Below are 25,545 nucleotides of genomic sequence, written 5' to 3'. Positions count from 1 at the left end.
TAAATGATGATTTATATAGTTTTAATATGTGCTCAAAAAACTGTCCGCATGAGTCATGATTTTGTAAGCCTTGTATCTCCACCATATCTCCTCTGATTCTCACGATGTGGTGCTCAATCCAAAGCTCTGAAGCAGCACTACAATATGGTATTAGCATGTCACTGAGGTCTTTATGTATTCTCACACAATATTGTAAATAGTAAAAAATGCAAAAACATGTGGACAGTTTTTTGAGCCACTGTATGTATGTCCTTCTGAGAGTGTCACCAGTGCTTGCTCATCCTCAATCAAATCCAGAATGTTTATGACATCTGTCACTGTACAGACATGATGGTTGGCTTCATGATTGAGGAGGTAGAGTGTACAATAGTCTTGCCAAGTTTAATCTTCATACTGAGCTGAAGGCTCTCTATCATTGATGGCCTCACCTGCAAGCCTCATCTGTGATATGCCCAAGGTGATGCTTTCTGAATCCACATAATCATCATTTTCTACTGCTACCTTGTCTTCCAAGGTTATCCTGAAGATTTCCCTGGCAAGATCTTTATCATCTGCCATTAGTACCTTTGATGTGTGGATTTCATGGCTCCAGTTGGAACTTAGTTTTGCCACTCTCTTATCCTGCAATGTGGAAGGGAGGAAACCAATTATTTCCAGACACCATTTTGTAGTGAATGGTAGCACCAAATAATCTTCAATGTGATTGTTGTTCATGTATATCTACAGTTGTCGCATTGCCATATCTTCTTTAGTATTCCTTGTCTACAGTGCTCTTGTACTCTGTGGGTGTGATTGTGTTGTTCGCCCTTAAACTTTGTATTGCTTTACCTCCCTATATTGCCATCTGTATCTAAGGTGACTGCTTCTATTGTGAAATGGACTGGATTGGGATCAGGCACTTCATCAACCTGAATCACTGACATAAATAGTGCCATCAAACTGAGTGTGGAGCTGGTGTTCATCTAACTTTGTATCCCATGCCTAAAGTTTACTCACACTGGTGATATGCTTGCCATTTCTTGCCTCTCACCATGCATTGCAATTTTCCCCCAGAACACACAATGAGCCCTCCCCTGTCAACACAGCACAAAGTTTTTCAGAGAGAGGTCAATTCAATTGCTGTTGCACAATTGGACTTACTGCCCAGTCCTCTTATACCTTCCTTACCCCCTAAAATCTCAAAGCCTCCAGGTGAAGTAAGCCATCTTAAATGAGGGGGCTACAACTTGCAAGAGACATTAGGCTGGTCTCCATTGGAGTACAAGGAAGTTCGTGTGTACATGCTATTGTAGGGTTTTTCAGAGTGGCTGATATCAACCTGCAGAGTTTTGTCATACATCTGGCTTGTGAGCACCTCAGTGTGAAGAAGACTTGGAAATCACAATTGCCTGAAAATTTGAAGTTAGTTTTTCAAAAGGTGAATGCTGGTATCAATCTTTGTTTTGAGATAATACTAACTTGCCCAGGCCAAGCAACATTATCCAATTCTCCATGACTATGACAGAGATTGGGTGGCATTAGATGTCTTGTGGGTCTTTTTAAAAAATAGTAGTACTCGCACAAACTAGAAGAATAGTGGATTGGATTGGGTGGTATCAAATGTCTTGTAGGTATTTAAAAAAATAGTAGTACTCACACAAACTAAAGAATAGAAGATAACCATGGCTACACTATTGAATTGGGGGGTGGTCCACATATTAAATTGAGTGAACCTCTCAGAGGGGTACTCAGAGGGCTACTTGTACATACATTTAGACATATCTACAAATTGTAAACAAATTTGTTGCACTGATAAGTCCATGATGTTCACAGGTTATAGCCATATCCCTCCAGTTGACAACATGAACTATTCAAATCTCCAACCTGATCATGGGCACCACAACCCTCAGCCCAAACAGCCACAAGTTGTTCAGTCTTTGCCATTGGACAGCCAGGAACATTCAAATCTCCAACCTGATCATGGGCACTATGACCCTCAGCAAAAACAGCCACAAGTTGTTCAGTCTTTGCCATCAGATGGCCAGGAACATCATGATCATGATCATTCTCAATTTCCTGTGGCAGATGGTGACAACCAATTGGCTAGCAGCAGTTGTTATGGTGAGCTTTCATTTCTAATGTGTTTTCACATCAATAAATTCACAATTACAAAGTCCAGTCTAGATTTCATCCCTACCCAGAGGTGCAATGCTGGGCAACTATGGGCAATTGCCATTTGGATATCAACTTGGAGTCAATGTGATCATTGTCATCCAAAGAGCCCCCCCCCTCTGACAAACTCTACCAGAAGTTATATAAGGGCATTAAAACTGTTGACTCTAAACTCAAATGTTGTGTCTCAAACCAGTTGGTTTTTGTTAGTGGCATATATATCCCCCCAGAATCCTCAATGTCAATGGGATGGGTACTATCCCTGATAACAATGCCAATAATCTTAATGCCACAGACACTCGAGAATGTGAAGGTGGCTGCTTCAACAGCCATGATCACAGATATATTCAACAAAAGCCTTTTTCTTACTGTGAAAGAGCTCATGGACATTGTCATGGCCATGGTGGACAAGACCATCACCCAATACTTAGGTGAAACTCATACCAGACTCTTACAGTGGAAGTTAAGATCAGAAGGCAGCCAACACATATTGAGGATGAAAGGTGAGCTGAAACAAATATATGTCAACTTTCAGAATGTTGCCGATATGTCAATGTTATCAGCTTATGGACTGGCCCACAACATATCAAAGACCAAGCAGGAGATGACAAATTCACACATTGCTGACATTCATTACCTGCTGTCAAACTACTATTTTGTGGACATGTTCAAGGTTGGTTACTCAAAATGATCTTTCCCTTATTGTGTTACTCCTAGTTCCATTTGGCCACATGGCTAGCTGCAACTTGCTAGAGTATATTATATCAGTGAAGCAATACTCCCAATATCTACTCCTCAATCAAGATGGCTGGGAAACCCACCTTAAGCATGCCATCACTTTTGCTGCCACAGCAGGGCATTGGTTGTTGGAAAAAAGTTTGGCCAGTTGGTCTGCAACCTTAGAATTTGCAACACCAGTGCACAAAATTCTGTATGATGAGTTGGTGTCTCAGATGGAATAGCTGCCTGAAGTTCTCAGAATCAGGTTTGATAGATTGTTATGTGATATGTGTTGTGCACTAATGTAAATAGCATACTTACTACTATACTTGATGGAATGCTCAAGCTTTTGCTAATTGATTGATTGAGAAATTTATGCCGAGTACTAGTATGCTGAGGTGGCTTATCTTAGCACCTCTCAGCAGTCACAGACATTACTTAACTTCAATCTTCTTGTTACAGTTATTTGTCATTACTACCATTATGTGCATGACTCATTATCATGATTATTCTCCTCAGATAGTGCTGCATGAACTTGAAGCAGCCTGGGATCAAGCCTCCAGAGTCTTGCATCATTCACCAGAGTCAATCATTGTTGTCGCTAAACCATCTAGCAAGATGTACCAAACTGACCTTGCTTTATGTCACAGGAACTTAGCTTCACACTAAGTCATGCCTGCACCCAATTGACTCCTGACTGCTGCAAGTGAGGGACAAGCTCAGCTTCCACATCTTCTTCCAATACCCCACCCTCGCACTTCCAGCCCCACCTCACCCCACCACACCTTCTGGATAACCTGCACTGATGGGCCATCTTCGCCCTCACCCATCAGGGTAGCTTATATCATTTTCTGTCACTGGTTGAGTTGGTATTCTGGCTGATCACTACTGATCATTCAGTATTCACCCACAGACACAATGTAATGGTCACTCACAGGATCTTGGCTCATTTTGAAAGTAGTAGGTGTAGATTTTTGATATTGTCAAGTTTGAACTTCAGTACTGATCAGGCTGTCATTTGAAGCCTGTACTCAAAAGGCATCTCCTGGCCATTTATTTTTTCAGACAGCTAACTCCCACTTTTTCCAGTGTGGTCCTCCCCTGGGCCTTACTCCTCCTCTACCTTCAGCTTTTTTGGTTCGATCTTCTTGTCACATTTTTGACATGTTAGCTTATCTATGTATCCTCACTTTCCTGCATGCTTGCTCCTCCATGACCTTCATCAATGTCTCTGTTTCAACTTCATACTGTCTCCATTACCACTCTCATTGCTGATATGGCAGAAGTTAATCTTCAAGTTCTGATAGTTAAGGTGTGTTGCCATACTTTTTTTCTCAGATCACCTGTTCACAAGCATGATGCGCACACATCCAGTTCCAGAACCACCCTTAGCATCACATCCACATTTGTGTCCATCACTCTCTATATTCCAATGCTCATGACTCTGTGTTTGTTTCGAAAAAAAGTCCACATGTGTCATACATGAGTCATTTCCATTCTCTTTGATGTGCTGTCAATCAGCTAAGCCATACCCTAGAGTTAACTATATCCACACTCCATGATGACCTCTGCAGGAATTGTGAATATTTGTCATGACATCAATGTCAACTTCTAATGCCACTCCTCATGTACAACAAGAATTACCTCAGAACCAACTTCTTCCAGCTCCCCTCCACCAGACACAAGTCTTGCCAGCTTAGGCTAGACTTTGCCCTCAACACTCCTTTGACACTCCAAGAATTTCACCTACCAGAGAAAATATTCTCCACCTGAACTGGTATGAGAACCACTATGAAGTTGCACTCAGTTGGGTGGGTTGGCAATGGGTAAAGGAGCGACTTGGGGGCTGGGAAGATTATTTATTTGCTTAGTAAGAATGCTCGGGTGATTGTGCCAATGAATGCATGGACAAGGATCATTTTAACTGCAAGCAAGGAAAGATGAGCTTTTCAGGAGATCATGGTCGAATTATGCAGAATGGATGGGTCCATTGTGAAACTTATGAGCAAGCGAGCAAATGAAGCAATGAGAGGTGAGAGTATGTAAGTTATCATAGCAGAAGCCACAAAGAGCATAAATGAAATGTAAAACAGAGTAATGACCTGGGTACATTTGAAACTGACTACAAAACATACCTGTAATTCTGTTCTTTGAAACAGTATATACTATGCACTTGTTTGCACCTTAAGCAAAGTATTGTATGCCTCTCAAACATCATAGCCCACCAAGCAACAGTACTTAACATCTAATAGGACAATAAAATGATACCCTTTCATGCTGCAATATCAGCCACCTGTTGATCCTTTGGTTTGGATTGTCAATATTTCAATCCTCAAGCCTTGATATCAATGAAAAATCCTTGTGGTCCTAAAAATCCTTTGTGGGCTTTGGATGATAGTCATGGACCTCACATTGCACTCTATCTTGAAAAAGGCCCCCATGGGATTGGTACATCACTCCTTTGCCATGGGTTTCCCTTTGTGTGAGACTTGTGCATCATCAGTGCTCTTGTATGCCCACTTTTCCACAATCATCAAGACATGACAGGGCTCCCAGTCCCATCCCCCTTGTCCAGCACATTGTTCATGCTCAGAGATGTTGATTCCCTGGAATGAGGTAACTACATTAGCTATCAATAAAATGAAATTTTGTCCAGGAACAGTCACAGTGGACACTCCCAAAGTTGCAACTATGCCCTGAACAAGCCTATTTGGCTTTTGGAACTCATTGAACACCATTTTGTTATGTTCCATGGACATGGTGGGATGAAGGTGCCAAAACTTGAATACACATTAAACTGCCTCAGGTAAATGAGTATTGAGGTATCTTGCAACAGCTGCAGTACTAAGTTTGTGATATATGAATATAAGGGACTTTGAAGGATAAGACATGGGTGGATGAAACGGCTCATGATATGAGGCATCTGAGCTGGAATGATTTCAGATATTGTGATCATTTGGAAATAAAATCAAGTTGCAAGAAGGCCTTGAGAACTTGCTGGTGTTGTGCCATTGAAAGGGTACTTGTAAAGTCCATTGGGATATTTTCAATCACATCTCAAGCAATGAGCGATAAAGGTTGTATGGAACTCATAGTTCATAGCATATAGGCTGAGCAAGAGGAAACACATAACTTGTAAATACTGTATGATTGCAGGTACCTCAGCCAGCACAATTGGCAACTGTCAAATTTCAAACTCCTCACTCCTCCTGCCAAATTTCTCCAAGATCGATAGTGTTGTGGGCAGAACTCAGGGTTGGCAGTGAACTAGTCCATAATAATATGTACACTGTGAATAACTGAAAACAGAGTTGCAGATGCTCTTGGCTGATCCTTTGTCCCAAAATATGGTCCATGCTAGTGGCTGCCCAGTGCCATCCCTAATCAATGATAACTTTGAGTGATATCTCCATCTAATGTGTCGAAAACTCACAGTCACACAAGTAGCAAATGGGAGGTCAAAATTGCACTTGGCATTATGAAGTGCTGGAAGTGAGCAAATGGGAGGTCAAAATTGCACTTGGCATTGTGAAGCGCTAGAAGTGAGCAAATTGAAGGCAAAGAAGCTGGCAGATGACCTACAAACATACAATGAGTCAGCAGCACCATTCACAGGGGGCCAAGCAGATAGCCTTTCATGGTGGAAGAACCTTCCGCTCAAGGCATTTGCCATGACAATTTTATCTATTGTTGGGCATGCAGGCAAAGTTGAATGGACACTCTCTAATCTCAGCACCACACAGTCTGCAAGGTGCTGTAATTTTTCAGTTGAAACATTTGAAACACTGGGGAAGATTCATGCAAACCTTCACTACCACCAAGCTAAAAGAGTGGAGGACAACAGAAAGCCTGCATGTCATTGGCATCTGCATCTGCACACTCATGAGGAGGTTGGAATCAATGTTGATGTTGCCCAGGATCTGGAAGCCAATTTTGCATGGGTGCCTCCACTTGCAGCAGAACCACAAGATGTAGATGACCTCCTTGCAGGTCCTGAGACCATATCAGCTGATGAAATCACTGAAGAATTTGGTGCTCTTGAAGCACAGGAGAATCTGGAAGAATTTGTGAGCATTGACAACACAGAGGTCCTTGGAGGGAAGGCATTTGATTTTGCTGAATTGGAGCAGGTTGACTGAGGGATAGTACCATGCTGCCCTTGCTTATTTTTGTCTGTTTGAGGCTGGATTGCCAGGCTGTGGCCCTACCACTGCCTTTGGTCTTGCTCAGTGTGGTCTTGGCCACTCTCTGCATGCTGCTGAGTCTTGTAGCCAATTTTGCAGTCTGCTCTGTCAGTTGTGGCATGAGGACATGAAACATCACCTTCACTATGACCCGATGTCTTATGGTGGCTGTTGAAACCCTGCCCTAGCTGACAATGTCTCCAAAACAGTCCCAGACTTAAATATTTGGTCATCATACCTCAATCCTGCCATCTCTGGGCCTCTTGTACCTGTCCATGAACCTGGTGTACCTGATGTTGGCAGAATTGCAGCTACAGCAGTCTCTCTATTTGGCTGGGAAGATGCATGTTGCCTGCTCAACACATTTCATAAAAATATCTGGCCTGGCATTGTGATGAGCAAAATATTGCAAGACCTGTGCACCTGGCAACCAGATAACCAGGATGTAAGTCAAGATCACCTGAACTTATGTTTGACTTGCTAATCAGACAATGAGACAAGGTCGCACTTGTGGCAGCTATCACTTGGCATTTCTTTCTTCATTTTGCCTACAAAAAGTGGACTGTTTCTGGAATTTCTGGTTATGACATGTGAGTGCCTGCCAATGCCCTTGTGAGGGATACATTTAGGTCCCTCAAACATCTATCCATACCAGATCGACCATTCACTGATGGATGATGGCAAGTACTCAAAGGTATGATGTTCATTGTGACTCCTGCTAAAGCTTCCCTAAAATGTTGGACTAGGAATGAGAGGGCCCCTCATCACACAACACCATTGATCTGATGAACTGGAGTGACGAAAGTGAGTGGTTAATTGACCTGACAAGCCAAGGTCCTAGTTGCAGTTTGAAGAGCAAGGGGAAGTCCAAGTCTCAGTCTATGGATGTCATTGACCTCACATAAATTTAATCATATGTCCTATGTAGCTGAATATGAGTATGCATATGTTGTTTCAAGCTAAGCACAAGCACAGGTACAACCACATATGGGGCAAGGATCATCTTGAGGACAATCAGGGTTAAAGTAATCCTCACACTCAACAAATGGGCTATCAGTTCAGGACAGCATATTCTACAGGCTAATGGAATAGTGAGAATGAATGTCCTGCAGCTTGTTTGAACCAATGAAGAAATGAAAATGCAGAGTACATACTGGTCATAAAGGAAGCTCACTCTCTTCCCAACAAATTCAGTCTCAATTTGGCAGGGAAGACACAAATGTCACACTGTACCAAAGTAAGAAGGGAGTTGACTGTGTGCAGCGCACATTACAGGACAGTGACAGACAGGCAAACTCAGCATGGGTATGCATTCTGTCCATCACAGAAATAAAGCTGATGTTTTGAAAAAACATAGGCCCAAGCTGTTGTTGCATATTTCAGCATTAACACTGATTTGTAGTGTTAAGAACCATGTTGCTCAAGGGGGAGAGACTGACTCAGAGGGGCTTGGCCTCAGCTCGTACACTGTGCCCCTTACCTGAGTATGTGCCCTTCATTTCAGAGGAAGTCCAATGATGGTCCAACAAAGTCCAGAGGACTTCCGGAGGCCAGCTACTCTGGTGGAGAGTGCTAGAGGACTTCCAGAGGAGCGTGGGAAATGTCCAGAGGAGCGTGGGAGAGTTCTGGAGGAATGCAGGAAGTGCTCAGGAGAGTTCCCACTGCAAGGTCATACTTCTACAGGAAACAGGATGGAAGGATAGGAGGTCTGAAGGTCTGGAGGACAGGAGGTCAGGAGGGCAGGATGACAGAGGACAGAAGGACAGGAGGACAGGAGTATAGGATGTCCAAGGGTTAGGAGGATGGAATGTCCAAAGGACAGGATGCCCGGAGGTATGAGGGACAGAAGGTCCAGAGGTCTGGAAGGAATAGGGGCTACATTGGACAGAGTCTGATGTAGAAACAAACAGAGGTAGACTACCCTAAGGTAGAGTTGGAGAGACAGGGATTGGACCTAAGTCCAGAAAGAGGGTAAGTGCCAGAAAGGCAGAGCTCCAGCCTAGGGAGTCAATCCCTAGGCCTGATGAGTAGCACAGACTTAGGTAGACCAAAGTCCGAGAGAGGATTGGGCAAGTCTAAGTTGATATTCAAACTAAGGAAACTACAGGAGTATCTACAGGGGTTATATACTGGAGACTATCTAAGGGGATCAGTAAGCAAAGGAGCAAGGCTATGTATGAGCATGTGGAAACACATTAGTAAGTAAGATGGAACATAAGTAAATGAACTCAGAGATGAAGACTCGTACAAGGATCAATAAGCAAGATGGAAGAAGAGGTAACTGAAAGCCAGAAAGGTAGAGATGTCTATATGGGGATAGGCACAGGATGTTGGACAGAGGGTGGGAATAGGTCTGGAGATCTGGGGATCTGGAAGACAAGGTGGATAGGACCAGAATATGAGGAGGTGGATATAGTCCTGAATCTGAGATGAGGTGAAGTTCAGATGTCTTGCTGGATGGAGTGAGCATAGGGTGGACAGGATAGGGTGGTATGGATCAGGCTAGCAGTGGAGATCCAATGGTCCGGAGCAGAGTCAATCCTGCTGAGGTGTGGAGCACACAGTGGAAAGGGATCTGGGAATGAGTTGGATATGAGGTGGGGTCTGGACATAGACTCGGAAGGCGTGGGAATATGATGGAATGTGGGTCCAGATTGTGGGATATGACATGTGGCCTGTCCACAGGGCTGCATCAATATCACACATTGCTGGCAAAAATCAAGGCAATGATCCCAGAAGTACCAAAGCAACAGCGGCACTGCATGGAGATAGTGAGGAGGTGTGTTTTACCATTTATGGGATGCAGAAAATAAGTTGCACTGATTCGAACCTTTGTTTAGGATACTTTAGCACTCACACATTATGTACAGCAATTCCAATGGAACCTTTTCAACCATGTTGACAAAGTTGAGGACAAAATTGACCAAGTCCTGCACTTGCACACAAGCATGAGTCCATCTGTCCCTCCCAAGACTGCTACAGCCCCAATTTCACCCCAACACGAGCTCAATCCTGCAGCAGCACACATAACACCACTTCTAGACACCACAGTCCATACAGTGCCTTGAGAGGACATTCCCACAGCAAATCTGAAGGTTGCACATCTCAGAAACAAAGATTTCACATATGATAAGTCCCAACTGCAAGGTCCACCACTCATCCACTTCTCAAGGGACATTAAGAGGCTTTGTTCTGAGTGGGAGTCATCTGATCTCCTAATTGTGACTGGTCACAGGATTCCCATCAAATACTGGGGAGAGTTCTTCAAAAAATCAAAGACACACAGCAAAAACTCAGCCTGGGACTCCATTAAAGTCGAATGGGGGAACTGGAAGATGAGTAAGGAAAAAACTCATGCACACTGTTTATTGTCTGACACAATTTCTAGTTTATTATGGAAGAATGGCAGCACTTTCCAAGCACTGATGCATTTTGGGGAGAATATTCAAACCCCATGACCAAAAGTAGTCATGTCACTGCTTGGCTTGGCTTGTCTCCAGTCTGGCTTTTACCAGCCACACCTGTAGTTTGGCTATCCCTGTGAGCTGCACCACATTGTCCAGCTTAGTTTGGTTTATTAACTGTGTGAATCAGCTGCAAACATGACTCCAGCAACATTGACTTGAGCCAGTTCAAACTGATTAAAGTCAGCTTCAGTCACGTGGAAGTTGAACTATCTTCTTTCTGTGCATCATTGTCCACTCAATCCCTCACTGCAATATTCAGTCCTGTTGTAGCATGAAGGCCCCAAATTGCATTGATGGTAGATTTAGGCTGGAAAATATTTTGGGGTCTGGTTCATATGGTATGTTCATATGATATTCAGGTTTTCAACATACATTAATGTTACTAGCTGTTGTGTACTGTGCACAGAACTTCCTCAATGATGACATTGTTGCTATCAAACTCAAGCTGGTCACCAATAACCCATCTTCTGTGGAGCATGAGCACAACATTCTAAAGCAACTTGAAGGTGGAGTTGGGATCCCCCATGCCCTTTGGTTTGGCAGAGAGTCAACACATTATGCCTTGGCTCTCGACCTCCTTGGGCTGTCACTACAAGATCTCTTCCTTGCATCCAACCACAAATTTAGCCTCCACACTGTTGTTAATTTAGGAGACCAGCTGGTACTGTGGTCAAATTTATTGTGGGCTACTGCAGATACTAACCTATTTTCCAGCTGTTGTATCTCAAGTACAATCACTCACATGACTTCATTCATGGGGATATCAAACTGCATAACATTTTGGTAGACAATTCGAGGCAAACTGTCTACATCATCAACTTTGGTATCACGAAGAAGTACTGGAACAATGCAACAAAATCCCACATCCCATTTTGCCAAGGTCAACATCTCACAGGCACCCCTGCCTTTGCTTCAATCAATAATCACTTGGGATTGGAGCCAGGTCACTGTGAAGATCTCAAATCACTTGCTTACATGTTGATATATTTCTTGTGTGGCTCCCTTCCATGGCTAAGTAGTGACCATGAGAGGCTGTCCAGCTCCATGATACTCAAGTGCAAAGTGGATACCACCATTGCTGATTTATGTGGTGGAATTCCTGCTACATTCACAAATATCCTTGTCTACTCACACTCTCATTCTCAGAGGATCCTGATTATGACCATCTTCGTTCTTTACTTCATGATCTTTGCACTGCAGGGCCCACACCAGCTACACACTCCCTGAATTTTGATTGTCACATTGCACCTTCCCCTCAATGTCCTCAAGTCTCTGAATCAGTGCCCCAATGTCTGCTGAAGGCACCTCTTCATAGATCAACCCATATGTAAGTAGTTTGATTTATCCTTACACATCACACTCATGATATATGAACTCATGATTTGCAAGGTTATGCCCACACAATGGTACCCTAACACCTGCAACTACTCCCACTTTGCATTGAATAAAGAAAAGAGTTGTATAGCCCACTTATTCTCATTCTTCTTTTTTCAGTACTACATCTGTGCAGTGCACGTGTTTGTGATGTTGTGTGATAGGTATCTACATATGTATATATTGTACATGGTCTGTGCGCACATGCTGTGTGATTCCCATGTTGCTTTTTATCACATGCTCAATTGAACTTGAATTTTATCTTTAATCATTCCATCAAGAATTGCAACCACGACTTGACCATGACTGTGTGTTCTATTCAATCAGCCAGTCTCCCACTCCTCAGCAGGGCTCAACCCTAATATCATCTTAATGTTTCTACTTGCATTCTGACTCACAATAAGTACTGATATATATGCCATTTTTCATCAGATGCTCAATTGAACTTGAACTTTATCTTTAATCATTACCTCAAGAGTCGCAACCACAACTGTGTGTTCTATTCAACCAGCCAGTCTCTCCCACTCCTCAGCAGGGCTCAACCCTAATATCATCTTAATGTTTCTACTCACATTCTCCACACAGAAATCCTCACCTAATACACCATGATTCTGTGTGCCATCACACACATTTGTATTTTCCTGGGTCTCCCCAGAATGAAGGTATACATATATAGACAGTTGAGTCTCTCATTGGATCTCCAGCCTCCAGCACTACTAACATGAATTGTCATGGCCATTGTCGCAAAAACAACAATATCCCCCAGGTTGAGGGCACTCCTGCTGCTCCCGTACTTGTCGCTCCTGTACCTTCCATACCTGTCACTCCTGCACCTTCCATACCTGTTGCTCATACTCCTACTCCTTCTGGACCAGCCACACCTGTTCCTGCTGCAACTACCACTGCAGCAGCTGCAATTGCTACTGCCCTTCACTGCCCTAGGAGGCAATGACAACTTCCTCAGAGATACAGGGCCAACAACACAGCTGCTCATCCAGATGACAGCAACTTGCACAATCGAGATGCTCAGCCCTCCCCCTAGTCATGGTGATGGTAGTTTGAGGCCCACTGTTGGGATGTCAGCAGTTTCAGAGTGTGGCTTGCCAAGCTTCTCCATTGAGGAGATGTATAGACACATAGTGAAGTTTATCATTGCTGACAACCAAGTGAGTACTGTCTACCATTTATGAACTCTCATTAACAACCATCTCTAGCCAATCAGCATTGTTGAGTGTCCCAAGTTCCACCAGCTGCTCTGCCTCTTGTGGCAAGACCTAAAGGAGTCTAATATTCCCCATCATTCAAAATTCTGGCAACTGATTATTGAAGCTTGGCATGAATACTTTACAGCCATCAAACTTGACCTTGCTATAAGTGTACGACTACCAATCACATATAGTGTCTCATATTTTGCAGACTACCCAAAGACAAATTTCATTCACATCTGATATCCGGTCCGATTCTAAGCTTCGTCCCTTCCTTGCCTTGACTGTGCATTGGGTTGCAAAAGAAAGCAAGAATGTGACACTTGTTTTGAAAGCCACTCTAATTGCTTTTCATCATATCCCTGGTAGTCATACCGGAAAGGCACTTGGTTCAATAATATTGAAGCTGATTATTGCACTGAAGTGAAACATAATGTCAGTGTCTCTTTGTACTTCATCACATGCTCTAACTTCATGTAGATCAGACACTTTACCTTGGACAATGCTAGCAACAACAGGACTGCGATGGATGAACTCTCACATTTATTACAGCACAATGGGGTTGAATTTGACATGGTCAATCACTGAATCCCATGTTTTCCTCATATAGTGAATATATGTGTCCAACACATCCTTGATGAATATTCTACTGTAGACTTTTCACATTTGGCTGACACATTTGTAGCTGGCCCTTACACTGTCAAGAAGGTGGAGTACATTGAGACTCTGCAAAGCAAAGTGATTGATCAGGCCAGAATGTCATATCCCACAATCCAGACTCACATTCCATAATATTCCCACACCTTCCAAGCCTATGTCTGGACCCCATATCTGACTCATTGCCAGATCCCCTTCCACTGTGTGCTCCACACCTCAGTAGGATCAACTCCATTCTGGATTTACCCCTGAGCTCTGGACCTCCAGATCCTCACTACTAGCCTGATCCATACCACCCTATCCTGTCCACCCTATGCTCACTCCATCCAGCAAGACATCTGAACTTCACCTCATCTCAGATTCAGGACTATATCCACCTCATCATATCCCAGTCCTATATCCACCTCACCTTCCAGATCCTCAGATCTTCAGACCTCTGGATATATTCCCACCCTCTGTCTAATATCCTGCACCTATCCCCATTTAGACATCTCTGCCTTTCCAGCTTTCAGTTACCTCTCATTCCATCTTGCTGATTGATCCTTGTATGAGTCTTCATCTCCGAGTTCATTTACTTATGTGCCGTCTTACTTACTAATGTGTTTCCACATGCTCGTACATAGCCCTGCTCCTTTGCTTACTGATCCCCTCAGATATTCTCCAGTATATAACCCCTGTAGATACTCCTATAGTTCCTCAGTTCAAATATCATCCTAGACTTTGCTCTACTTGCCCAATCCTCTCTCAGACTTTGGTCCACCTAAGTCTGTCCTATCCATCAGGCCTAGGGATTGATTCCCTAGGCTGGAGCTTTGCCTTTCCAGCACTTACCCTCTTTCTGGACTTAGGTCCAATCCCTGTTCTCTCCAACTCTACCTTAGGGTAGTCTACCTCTGTTTGTTTCTACATTGGACTTCATCCGATGTATCCCCTATTCCTTCTAGACCTCTGGGTATCCCTCCTGTCCTCCTGTCCTCCAGACCTTTGGACCTCCTATCCTTCCATCCTGTTTCCTGTAGAAGTATTACCTTGCAGTGGGAACTCTCCTGAGCACTTTCTGCATTCCTCTGGAACTCTCTTGTGCTCCTCCAGAAGTCCTCTAGCACTCCACCAGAGTAGCCAGCCTCTGGAAGTCCTCTGGACTTTGTTGGACCATCATCAGACCTCATATGAAATGAAGGGCCCATACTCGGGTAAGGGGCACAGTGTATGAGCTGAGGCCAAGCCCCTCTGAGTCAGTCTCTCTCTCCCTTGGGCAACATGGTTCTTAACACAGAACAATTGTCTGTGTAATCCAAGCATCAGGCCAGTGCCACAATAGTTTTTGAGCTCCCATTACTTCTGGCAATGCAGAGGGATGGTTCGTAAATGACAAGAATGAGTGTATGGTTCTTCCAATTGTTGAATTGCTATGTGACAAGCCTCCTCATTGGGATTCAATGTACATCATGCTAAACCATTTGAGAATTCTACAACAGGTAACATTTCATCTCATTAATTTTTCACATTGCCTAACACTTCCCTAGGCTATTGACCATTGGATTGATCTTCCTGCTCAATGCAGCATAGTCCAGCATAAGTTGAGCCCCATGGATTGGCAAGTCCTGCAGGATCTCAAGGTTATTCTAGAGGTATGTTTTTATATGTCTGAAATTCATATCATGTTTACTGTTCTACATTAGGCACTGCACCACACTCAACAATGCATGTCTGGTGAAACAAGTCCTCTACTTGGCAGCACCATTCCGGCCTTCAAAGGGTTGATTCAAAGATGGAAGCTTGTGGTGGACCTTGTCCCACATTGTGCACCTTTGGTTGATATAGGTTTAACTTGGGCAGCTAAGTATGATGACTGACTGTGCCTCACAGGAGCGTATGCTGTCACAATGTGTGAGTCCCATGTGTTTTTATGAAGGCGAATCCTCATGTTGTGCACAGTCATCAATCCCACAAGACATATGACATGGATGAATGAAAATTGGTCAGCCCCACGGATCACAGAGGCTAAAGAGTATATTCTCAAACTGGTACATCTTCCTGATGGTAATAACAGCAAAATGTGGGCTGATATGTCCCACAGATGCAGAACAAGAGAGCGACAAATGTCTCCACACCGTCCAATCAGTCAATTGATCAGCCATGTCCTGCAACATTAGGCTTGATGATCTATGGACTTCCTGAGATAAATATACTACCGCATCACCAGGGTGGCCCTCAATTGGTTGAAAATGAGTTCAATGCTTATAGTATGGGTGTCCTTAGCCCCACAGGTACAGATATACTATCTTTTTGGACAGTAAGATCCTTTGTCTCTGTAACAGGTTTTATTGATGACAAGGCATCAATGGTGGGCTAGGTTTTGAAACCAATGTTTCCAACACTCTACAAACTCACAATGGACTTTCTGCCAATTCAAGCCTCTGCCATTCCATGTGAGTGTGTATTCTCCTCCAGAAGTGACACATTTACCAAGAAGTGCAATCATCTCAGCCCATACTTGATGAAAGTCCTACAGATTGTCAAGTTCTCACTGAAAAAAGACTGACTTCACTTTACCAAGGGTTGGGCAGCATCCCAGAACAACATGGAGTATCACTTGATGTGTGTCACAGGCTCTTCGAGCTATGAAGATCTCTTGACATCTGGCTCTGATGATCTACTGACATCTGCCGTCAGTGGAACTACTTCCAGCAGTCAGAATTACAAGGCCCTTCTCAGAGTCATCACAGAGGATGAATGTGACAATGTTCTAGATGATATTCCAGACTTGTCTCTTCTTGTCTCATAATTCTTGCCTGTTTACTGCTACTTTTACTATGCCTGTCATCCTATTCATGCCACTGCTGCATTTGTCATTAAACTGACCTTTGACTAGTGATTTATTTATTCTCTCAGCTTTCTCACCATGACTCACTGGATGCCGACCCACTTGACTCTGCATTCGTCACTCCTTCATAGCTCAACTGATGTATTTGTCATGAAGCTTGTGTCCTTCACATGATCACTCCAAACAGCTGATGTTCCCATGATGATTATTGAACATGTACAGTTTACTGACTTCCATTCTGTTCATTAGAGCATACCATGCACCTGGCACCTGCAAACATGCCCTGGTGGATATTCGGATGAACACACATGAGCAGCACCTCCATATTCACCATTCATAGGTTGTGAGTGTGTTGATTGTCCTTCAAGCTCGAGCATTGCTGATCGACATTGTTTCCCATGGTTCACAGGTTTGATCATCCTTCAAGTGCAAGCATTGCTTATCAACATTGTTCCCCATCATTTGCAGCTTGTGAATGGAACAATTGTATTTCAAGCTCAAATGTTGCTGATTGATGTTGTTCCCCACTGTTTGTAGCATATCTCCTTTGATCAAGCTTGAGCCATGCTCATTTCATTTGCAGTGTGTGGTATTAATGGTACATTGCATCTGAATAGACAATCACTCAATTGCACAAATGCTAATCTTAACATGCATAGATTCCTACACTTCAAGGCCCTCACTTTCACTCCTGCCCTTTGTCATCCAACACCTTCACTCAACACTGCCACTTCTACTCCTGCCCTTCGCGATCCACACCTTCTGCACCCAACACCACCACCTCAATCTCCATGTTACAACTCTCTCCCTTCTTTCAGTTCCCCTTTTGGCTCTCCTTCGAGCTCTTTGCCTCAATGCACTTTCCTCTTGCAATTTTCATGCATGAGCAGCACTACAATATTGCTAAGGTTCTTTAGTTTTTGATTAAAAACTAACAAATCACTCACATCATCTTGGGGTGCCATTAGCACTAGTCTGATTATAGATCAGTGTGTTGGGAGTTCATGTAGTTGACAGAACTTTCCTTTTTGGCCTCAAGTGCTTGATCTTTTATTATTTCCAATTTATTTTTAACTTGCAATTTGTATATATATTTGAGCCAGTTTTAAGCCCTGAATTGACTTAATGGTAGTTAATTGAGTCGAGTTGGACCATATATTATGTAAACCAAAGTCATGTGTGAGTTCAGTTATGCATGGTTTTAGCCACAGCTAAAACTGGCAATAAGCTGGAGCCACAGTAACACTAACCCAAAGTAGACTTACCTACCAGCAAATCCTCAATAGGGTGACTTCATGCCACATGGAAAATGCAGTGCAGGACACAGCTGATGCATGAACATTTTTCAGAGGGAATCTCAACCACCCAGATGCACATGGTGCCTTCCAGTACCTTAAATGCGGTCAAACGTACGTCCTCAGCAAGGACAATGCCATCACAAAGAAATGGAAGGAGCTGCTTGACAATGACCCAGCCATTGCAACATGTTTTGCACAAATGCCCTCCATCTTGCCAGTCTGACATTGTTTTTCTCATCTCACAAGTAATTTATCTATTCTTGTCCTCATCACTCTATACCTTACAAACCCAGGCTCATTATTACTAGTACCATATCATCCAGCAGTCCCAGAGCTTTTTGGCCCTTTGAATAAGTTTATATTGCATATTCTACCCTACTCACACTGACTACTTAGTAGCTCCATATTACCTTGCTCACTGATCAAAACCATCCTTCTTTGGCACCCTCCATCTTGCTCATTCAGATGAGGCAGTCCTTGTTGAAATACTCCTTGACCGTGGTGTTCTCAGCTCACTCAAATCATGAAGCAGTCCTCCTTAAAGTCCTCCTTGACTGTGGTGTTCTCAGCTCATTTGAATCGTAAGGTGGTCCTCTTTGAAATACTCCTTGGCCATGGTGTTCTCGGCTCATTTGAATTGTGAGGTGGTCCTCCTTGAAGTCTTTCTTGACCATGATATTCTCAGCTCATTCAAGGCAGAAGCAGTCATTGTCATCATCTCTGTTCACAGTACCACCTCACATAATCATCTGTTTCTGAGGGCAGGAGTATGTCAGGAGAGTCAGATAGTGCTATAGCCACTCATAGTGCAAGTCCAGGAGCAGGAATAGAGACAGAACAGAGCACATTATGAATGACTGAGTGTGAATGTGAGTTCCTGCAGGCTAGCAGTCATGTAAGTCTGTAAATTTTGCACACTTGGCATCAGCCACTGCACATGCACCTTGTTCAGACTTGCTGCCAGTTCGAATGGAGAGAATTCAAACACCACAGGTCACAATTGATTGATAATGCTCAATCACTTCAGATCTTGTCCTCTGCCACTGCATCTTGAAAACAGACAACCAAGACAAGGACAAGGGCATCTGCCAGAGAGATGATGACAGGAAGGGTGGTCATACAGTGAGTGGAATTCGCTTGTTATGTATTCCTCTCCACTGATCAAGATGGTTAATTGTGCCTATTATGTAATTTTTGGGCAAATGAGAGGATGAATGGTCAAAGGAAGCTGGCCTTGAGACCGTGTACCATCATGCACTGACAAGATTGATTACCAACAGCATCTATAAGTGCTTGTGATCAGCATTTTGAGGATGTCCACTTGGCAAGACAGAAGAATTAGGAGGAGATTTGGGTGTAGGAGGTAGAAGATGCGATGGCAATGCATCATGCCAGGATGGAGTGAAGGGAAGTGGAAGCAGAATGTGGAAACAAACCAATCAGGAATTGCTGAGCCAAAAGATTGATGATGGATGGTGACATGATGCGGATTAAATGGATTGTGTGATGCGAGAATTCTGGAGTTGTACATTGAAGAAGGACTGCCCTTCTTGGAAAAGTAAGTGAACAACAGATCATTCAAACACCCATCAATATCACAGACATCCAATCCAAACTAGAGCTTAGTGTATGGTATCAAAAAAGGACAGTTCAAAACATAGCTGATGTAGGGATTTCATATTCTGTGGGCTTGTATAGGCAGATATTACTTAGTGTTATGTTCGCACTTTTGGTGCTTATGTAATCATCATAGTTTTCACCATCTACCAGTACCAGTCTGAGACTGAGGAGTTTTTAGCATGATTTCCTATCCTCTCTGAGCACTGAGCTTAGTCCAGAAACCCTTTAGGGTTGAATAGCAGCTAGGCATAGCACATTTAGCCCAACATTAGAAGTCTACTTTCCAGTTCTCTTCTTGTTGTGTTTCCCACACTGAGGAAGGCCACACCAATGGAGTTACAATATTCAGAGGTGTGCGAGAAATAATTGTAGGGGACGAGGAAATCATAGACTAATGATGACCATCCTGGTATTCCGGGGACAGACAACCAATGAAAAGCCAGAAGCGAGTCCAGAGTCCAGTCTGTCTGAGTATTACATCAGGGTGTGAGGGTGTTGAGCTTGCAGCTGTGGTATTAGCACCAACAGCAGGTGTAGTAGATGAATTGGAGACAGCTGGCTGTGGTTGCAAAGATGGCTGGTTCCAAGTTGCTGTGCCAGATTGCTGCATGGTATTGGGCTTTGGAGGCTGTGAGCTGCTTGCAGTAGGGTTCTTCCAGGGTAATAATAGTCTTTTCCATTTATCCCTTGCACAAGCATTTCTCTATGTGACATTAGGTGGAATTAAGCTGAGAAGAGAAATAACATACACATTTGCCCTGCACATATGGGACCTCAATAACTGTGGGGCTGCGCCCTTGCAACTCAGTGCCTTTACTACTTTGTCTGTGCAGTCTCAAAAGGTTTTGAGCCCAGTTGAGTGGAGAAGATGGTGATGTATCATGGGTATCAGAGGGGCTGTGGTGGAACAAGTGGGCAAGAAATGTGCCGCCTGGATGTGCTGAGGAGTGGGGATGGCTTTGTGCTGAGGACTGAAACCGTGGAGGTCAGGATAATACTCAAAGTGATAATGATGGCATACATGAGAACGATCTGGTGGGACTCCAGCAAAGAAACCTTAGTGGGTGAGTGTTCAATGATAGCAAGATAGGCAGGCTTAGACATGGCAATCATCAGCAAAGGGAAATGAGGGATAGTAAAGCTTTGGAGATGTATATCCATGTCCAGTGGCCTCGAGCTACAAAATATCATAATGTTAATTATGAACTGCAAAATATACCTAGGTGAGAAGTTGAAAATTGCATGTGATGGTGCCCCATCCATTTGCTGAGATCTCTAGCATGAGTGAGTGAGACACCACAGGCAATGATGCGAGTCTCAATCTCTGTTTGTGCAGAAACATAGCGGGTCCTGGATATCACCACTTCATATGTCAGACTGACTTCTCCACCTACAAGTTGGATTTCATCAGCAATCAATAGACCGATGTTCTGCACACTCTTGCACTGTCACCATCTTCGAGACAGGATATCCCACTAGAAATATTGGTTTAGTGAGATATTTGCAATGTGATTAATGGAACTAACCTGGGATGGGGTGCAAACAACAACATCCCTCTTCTCAAGAAGTTGAAGGTCAGTGCTGGTGTCTCCTGTGAGGCTTACTATCTCTTTGCCGCCTTGCAGGCTGCTGAACTTCCAATACCACTCTGCAACATGTTGGTCAATCATCTCCTGGTAGGGCTCAATACAGACCACCCTGGGCTGCTCACGTTTGCTCCAAAGGCAAAGTAGAGTAAATTTGGCACATATAGTCTTGCCGCTTCCAGTAGGTGCACCAATAAAGACATTCTCATCAGATGTGTAGAGAGCCTGGAAGACCTGCATCTGGATCTTGAAGAAATTGATACATCTATTCTGCCACCAGTGGTGATTTGCTCCTGAACACTCCATGTTGTTGTGGGACACATCGAAGCATTCCTGAATTCATCCTTGTTGTATCAGGTGCAATTGGTTTGCATGCATTCATCTCCTTGTATTTCTGCCTCCAAAACAAAATAAATCAAGCACAAGTTCAATAAGCTTGGGTTTGATCCCACAGGCTCAGTTTACATCCATCCACCTACATCAAAGGAGTAGAGCAAAAGCTGCAGAATCACTTTTATTTATCCAGCATAGCACTTGCAACAGCTGAACCGACTTTGCCAGCCAAATCATCCATCTTGAAGTACTCTGTGGTTCCCATGAGTGTCATAATGCCCACCACATGATCTAAGATGAATGAATAGTTGAGCGTTATGCTGAAGGCCAGTGTGACAATCATATTGACTCTAGCCTGCAAATGGTAGTTTTTACTATACTTCTCTTGTTGTTACTTTCCTTAGGTTATGTTCGCATTTTTACTGCTTATATAATCATTTTCCCTTTACCTAGGACTCTACAGTCACTACTCAGTTTCCCCTTGTCTCCAGTTCTTGGTTGCTCCCCATTCACTTGGGTTATTTAGTAGCATCCCCTAGTTGTAGCTTCCCAGCTCACCAGATAGCTCCTGGAACATAGTTTTCTGTCCTTGGCCTGGAGTGTCTCCCTTTCACTCATTTTATCTCTTGAGCTTGAGCCTAGTCCATTGATTCCCTTGGGTTGAATGTTCTTGCTTGCAGGTGTAGCAGCTAGGCAGAGCTTTGACCATTATACTGGCTGAGTACTTTTACCAAGTGCCCAGTCAGGTTGTGTCTTTCACACTGGAGCTAAAACTTTTCTTTCAGTGTTATATCCCAGCAAAGGGCCCATCCAACCACAATAAGAATATGTTGGTGCAGATGGAGGCAAGTCCCCAGGCCGACTGGAGGCAGAGGAGGTCATTGTTGAGTATATAGCCGGATGACTGTACAAATCATCATTGGCGACATATAGCACTATGGATTTGGAAAAATAGAAGCCTGGTTTCAGGGAGCATCACAAATAAAAAGATACAAGCTTACCTTTGCCTCCTTGTGATGTCCTTATGGCTGGGTGATGCAAATGTGTCCACAAGACCTGCAAATGGCTATCAGGCGTGAGACATGTCACACAGATCTGGCTCACAGTGCTATGAGGAGTAACAAAGTGCAAGTCTCTAGTGTAAGTACTAGTGACAACATCTGATTATTGATAAGATGCTGAAAAAGTGACATGCACTCTGAGACAAGTTGATGCTCATGATGGAGGACAGCCAGTTAAAATTGTTTATCATTTATTTGTAGGGAATTTGTTGCGCCCATCATCTGCATCACCATCAATTGCTCAAGTGACTCTTTTTCAATCATTCCTAAATGCCTTGTGTAAAATCATATCTAGTGACTCTGCTATGATAAGTGCAACAAGATAAATACGTTACATATTCGCTTTAACAATGACCAATTGGTCATTGGGATCATTGCCAGCAGTGGAAGTGAACCCAGTGCTGCAAGCCTTCTTGCCCAGGTGAACTGGGGTGGTTGCTAGAATGTTATATCAAATAGATATTCACACAGATGGACAAGTGGTAAATAACCTGTAGGAGCACTTGGACACTTTAAAGAAGCCCCAGCAGTCTGCACAATGTACTTGGGAGCTGATTGACTAGTAGTTGTTGTATCTTGCCCTTGAAGGGCAGTTTGTATTCGAGCTGTGGAATGATGGTTAGCCTCAGTAAACACTTCTCACAGTCAATTAACGCACTACTTCGGTCAGTGTGATTGATGGATTGGACGTTTGCTGTACCCACAAAAGGAACAATAACATTGGTATTGATATTTCAACAAGGTTCTTGCCATGCTGCAACCTGGAACATTCTATTTGTCTCATCCCCACTGGCTGTGTTGCCCCCATCCTCACCTTTCTTGCCTAGTGTAGTCAGGCATGCTACCATTTCACTGGGGGGGAAACTGTCACCTGAATTGTCATCTAACACATGTTCACCCATTTGGGACTCGCACCTCACAGGCGCCCCTACTTCAGTGTGATCAGCAGATATATTGCCCTCCCCCAATGCTTGAAAGCGATCATCATTAGCTGGAGATGCATGAGCTACAGACTTGATGGTGTCTGTGGCGGATGCTTATTCACCTCCCTGGCCTCCTAGGGCTGATTGTTATATTTGCTGAATAACTGTTACAAACTAGGGTAGTTCTAATGACAGACAACTTGATAAGAGTCAGGACCTCTGCCAAGATTCTATGCAAGACAATAAGTCAAGTGTTCAATATAAGCTAAGTCAGAAGGAGTGCTTCTAACTTAAAGTACAATTCAGATGACAAGAGATTGGAGGTCTCAAGCAAAGGATATTCCAGGTAAAACCTAGTAAGATTAAAGTAAAGAACTACTAAGTACATCATTGACTATATGTAGGGAACTGTAGACAATTCAGGGCAGGCATAAGTCAATTGATGAGTCAGAGATAAGAGAGATGAGTCAGAGATAAGAGCTGAGTCATCTAGTGACGGCAGTAGTGGTCGTGATGTAATACAGATAGATGAGTCAGAGATGAGTCTAGCAGCGGCATTGTGTGGCTCATGACATAATACAAGGATAGTAAGGAGAAAATGAAATAGGGGCATATGTGACTGTAACAATAACAACAAGTTCTTGATTTTGAATATATCAATGTAAGCCACACTGATCCTGCACTTTGAAAACACTGCATCTATCCTCTGAGTGTTTTGTGCTCGGTCAGTCGTTCGCTCCTTCACTTGGACAGGGTGCTTGTTCATCTTTCCACGCAACTCATCCACCTGGAATCCATGACTCCTTAGCTGCCAGTGCATCAAGTTAATCATGTATACATATGGTGAGTGTCTCCTCATCTCCAGATGTGTCACAATTGCAATGTGCCATGTTGATTGCAGTTGCAGGCTGTTGTAGGGAGCAGTGTTGTTCCTGACCCAGGATATAACTGATGGCAACAATGTGTCCTACTTCGAATTAACTGTGAAATAGCTGGTTAGATGATAGAATGCAGTGGGCAGCTGCTACTCATAAACATACATAGACAGTATTTAGGTAGATATCAATATAACAAGAAAATATGTGCCTCTCTGTTGGCTTTAGAGAGCCCATTCCCTCCCATCCCAGTAAGATGCAAAGATGGTTCCTGCTTCCTTTTTTTGTTCTTATCTTTGTTGCCCCCGTCATTGTGGCTCCTGGTTCATTAATCAAAGTGTCTCACCTAGTGTAGGGGGAGTCTCATGGAATAAGGGAATGCCCATAGTGTTACCGGATGTGTCTTTGTGGACAAACCATGGCCTTCTTCCAATGACACACTATATATGTTCATTAAGGTGGTTCAGGAAATGAGCTTCCCTCCCTTACCAAACATACATTGGTGATGAAATGCATTTCATTCATGACCCATATTAATATTCTGACACCCAGTGCTGCCTAGCCCCATACAGGACTGTGCAAGATGCTGGGAAAAGTACGATCTATGGGCATTTCAAATCAGTGCATTTTGTGCCTTTGCAAAGAAGAGCTATAGTCATAGTGCAACATTTGCACAGCAGGATTAAGCATATTTGGAAGGTGCAAAGCGAGTGAGACCAGCCAAACAGGAAAGGGACAACAATGGGCCTGGTCCTGTGACATTGCCAAACTCATTGAGCATTTGGGTCAGATAGCATGAGCAATGCAGAATATGAAGCACTTATTCAGAGTCACCAGGAGAATGCAAGAGTGACAACAATACCCAGCAGAGGACAAGGAGGGTGTCAATACAGATATATTGTCCATCTAAGAGCTAGATTCATACCAGCCTAAGATAATGTTGCATGAGAAATGCGTCACATCTCTTTGAGGATTGAGCTTGTGTCTCTGTTTGACAGGGAGTACCAGAATTTTGGAAAGTGCGGCATCAACTAGACAATCATCTTCAGTGAGTATCCCTATTCCAGCTGGAGTATCGATCACCATCAAATTTTCTGGATTGGAGATGATATGTGCTTGCTAAATTATTATAACTGGAACTTGACTGGCGCCCCCCTGAGGTGCCCATGTTTGACTCAACTCACTTGCAAAGTATCAACTTTGCACAATGTTCTAGGCCTGCTGTGACTACTGCTGTGACCTTCCAATTAGTAATTGCCGTGAG

At 43.4% G+C, this 25,545-nt stretch overlaps 4 protein-coding genes across 4 annotated transcripts; 3 read left to right on the top strand and 1 right to left on the bottom strand.

Moving 5' to 3' along the window:
- Positions 1 to 1,869: 1,869 nt before the first annotated feature.
- Positions 1,870 to 2,778, top strand: BJ212DRAFT_1304674 (uncharacterized protein; the record flags this gene model as incomplete). The annotated part of the gene is made up of 5 exons (XM_041333655.1): positions 1,870 to 2,100; positions 2,164 to 2,238; positions 2,447 to 2,582; positions 2,609 to 2,654; positions 2,715 to 2,778. The coding sequence occupies 5 exons, from the start codon at positions 1,870 to 1,872 to the stop codon at positions 2,776 to 2,778; spliced, it is 552 nt and encodes a 183-aa protein (XP_041186424.1).
- A 3,680-nt stretch (positions 2,779 to 6,458) lies between these two features.
- Positions 6,459 to 6,914, top strand: BJ212DRAFT_1230899 (uncharacterized protein; the record flags this gene model as incomplete). Its single annotated transcript, XM_041329495.1, has 1 exon — positions 6,459 to 6,914. A coding segment is annotated over one exon (456 nt), but the record flags the coding sequence as incomplete, so codon positions are not given.
- A 3,901-nt stretch (positions 6,915 to 10,815) lies between these two features.
- On the top strand, positions 10,816 to 11,749 carry BJ212DRAFT_1304671 (kinase-like domain-containing protein; the record flags this gene model as incomplete). The annotated part of the gene is made up of 3 exons (XM_041333654.1): positions 10,816 to 10,860; positions 10,929 to 11,183; positions 11,237 to 11,749. The coding sequence occupies 3 exons, from the start codon at positions 10,816 to 10,818 to the stop codon at positions 11,747 to 11,749; spliced, it is 813 nt and encodes a 270-aa protein (XP_041186422.1).
- Positions 11,750 to 19,894: 8,145 nt separating this feature from the next.
- Positions 19,895 to 21,329, bottom strand: BJ212DRAFT_1487150 (uncharacterized protein; the record flags this gene model as incomplete). The annotated part of the gene is made up of 3 exons (XM_041341240.1): positions 19,895 to 20,206; positions 20,253 to 20,474; positions 21,030 to 21,329. The coding sequence occupies 3 exons, from the start codon at positions 21,327 to 21,329 to the stop codon at positions 19,895 to 19,897; spliced, it is 834 nt and encodes a 277-aa protein (XP_041186421.1).
- Positions 21,330 to 25,545: the final 4,216 nt, after the last annotated feature.

This window comes from Suillus subaureus (genome assembly GCF_016647635.1).
Source record: "Suillus subaureus strain MN1 chromosome Unknown BJ212scaffold_71, whole genome shotgun sequence".
NCBI classification, from domain to species: Eukaryota; Fungi; Basidiomycota; class Agaricomycetes; order Boletales; family Suillaceae; genus Suillus; species Suillus subaureus.
This window is presented reverse-complemented; position numbering and strand designations above follow the sequence as displayed.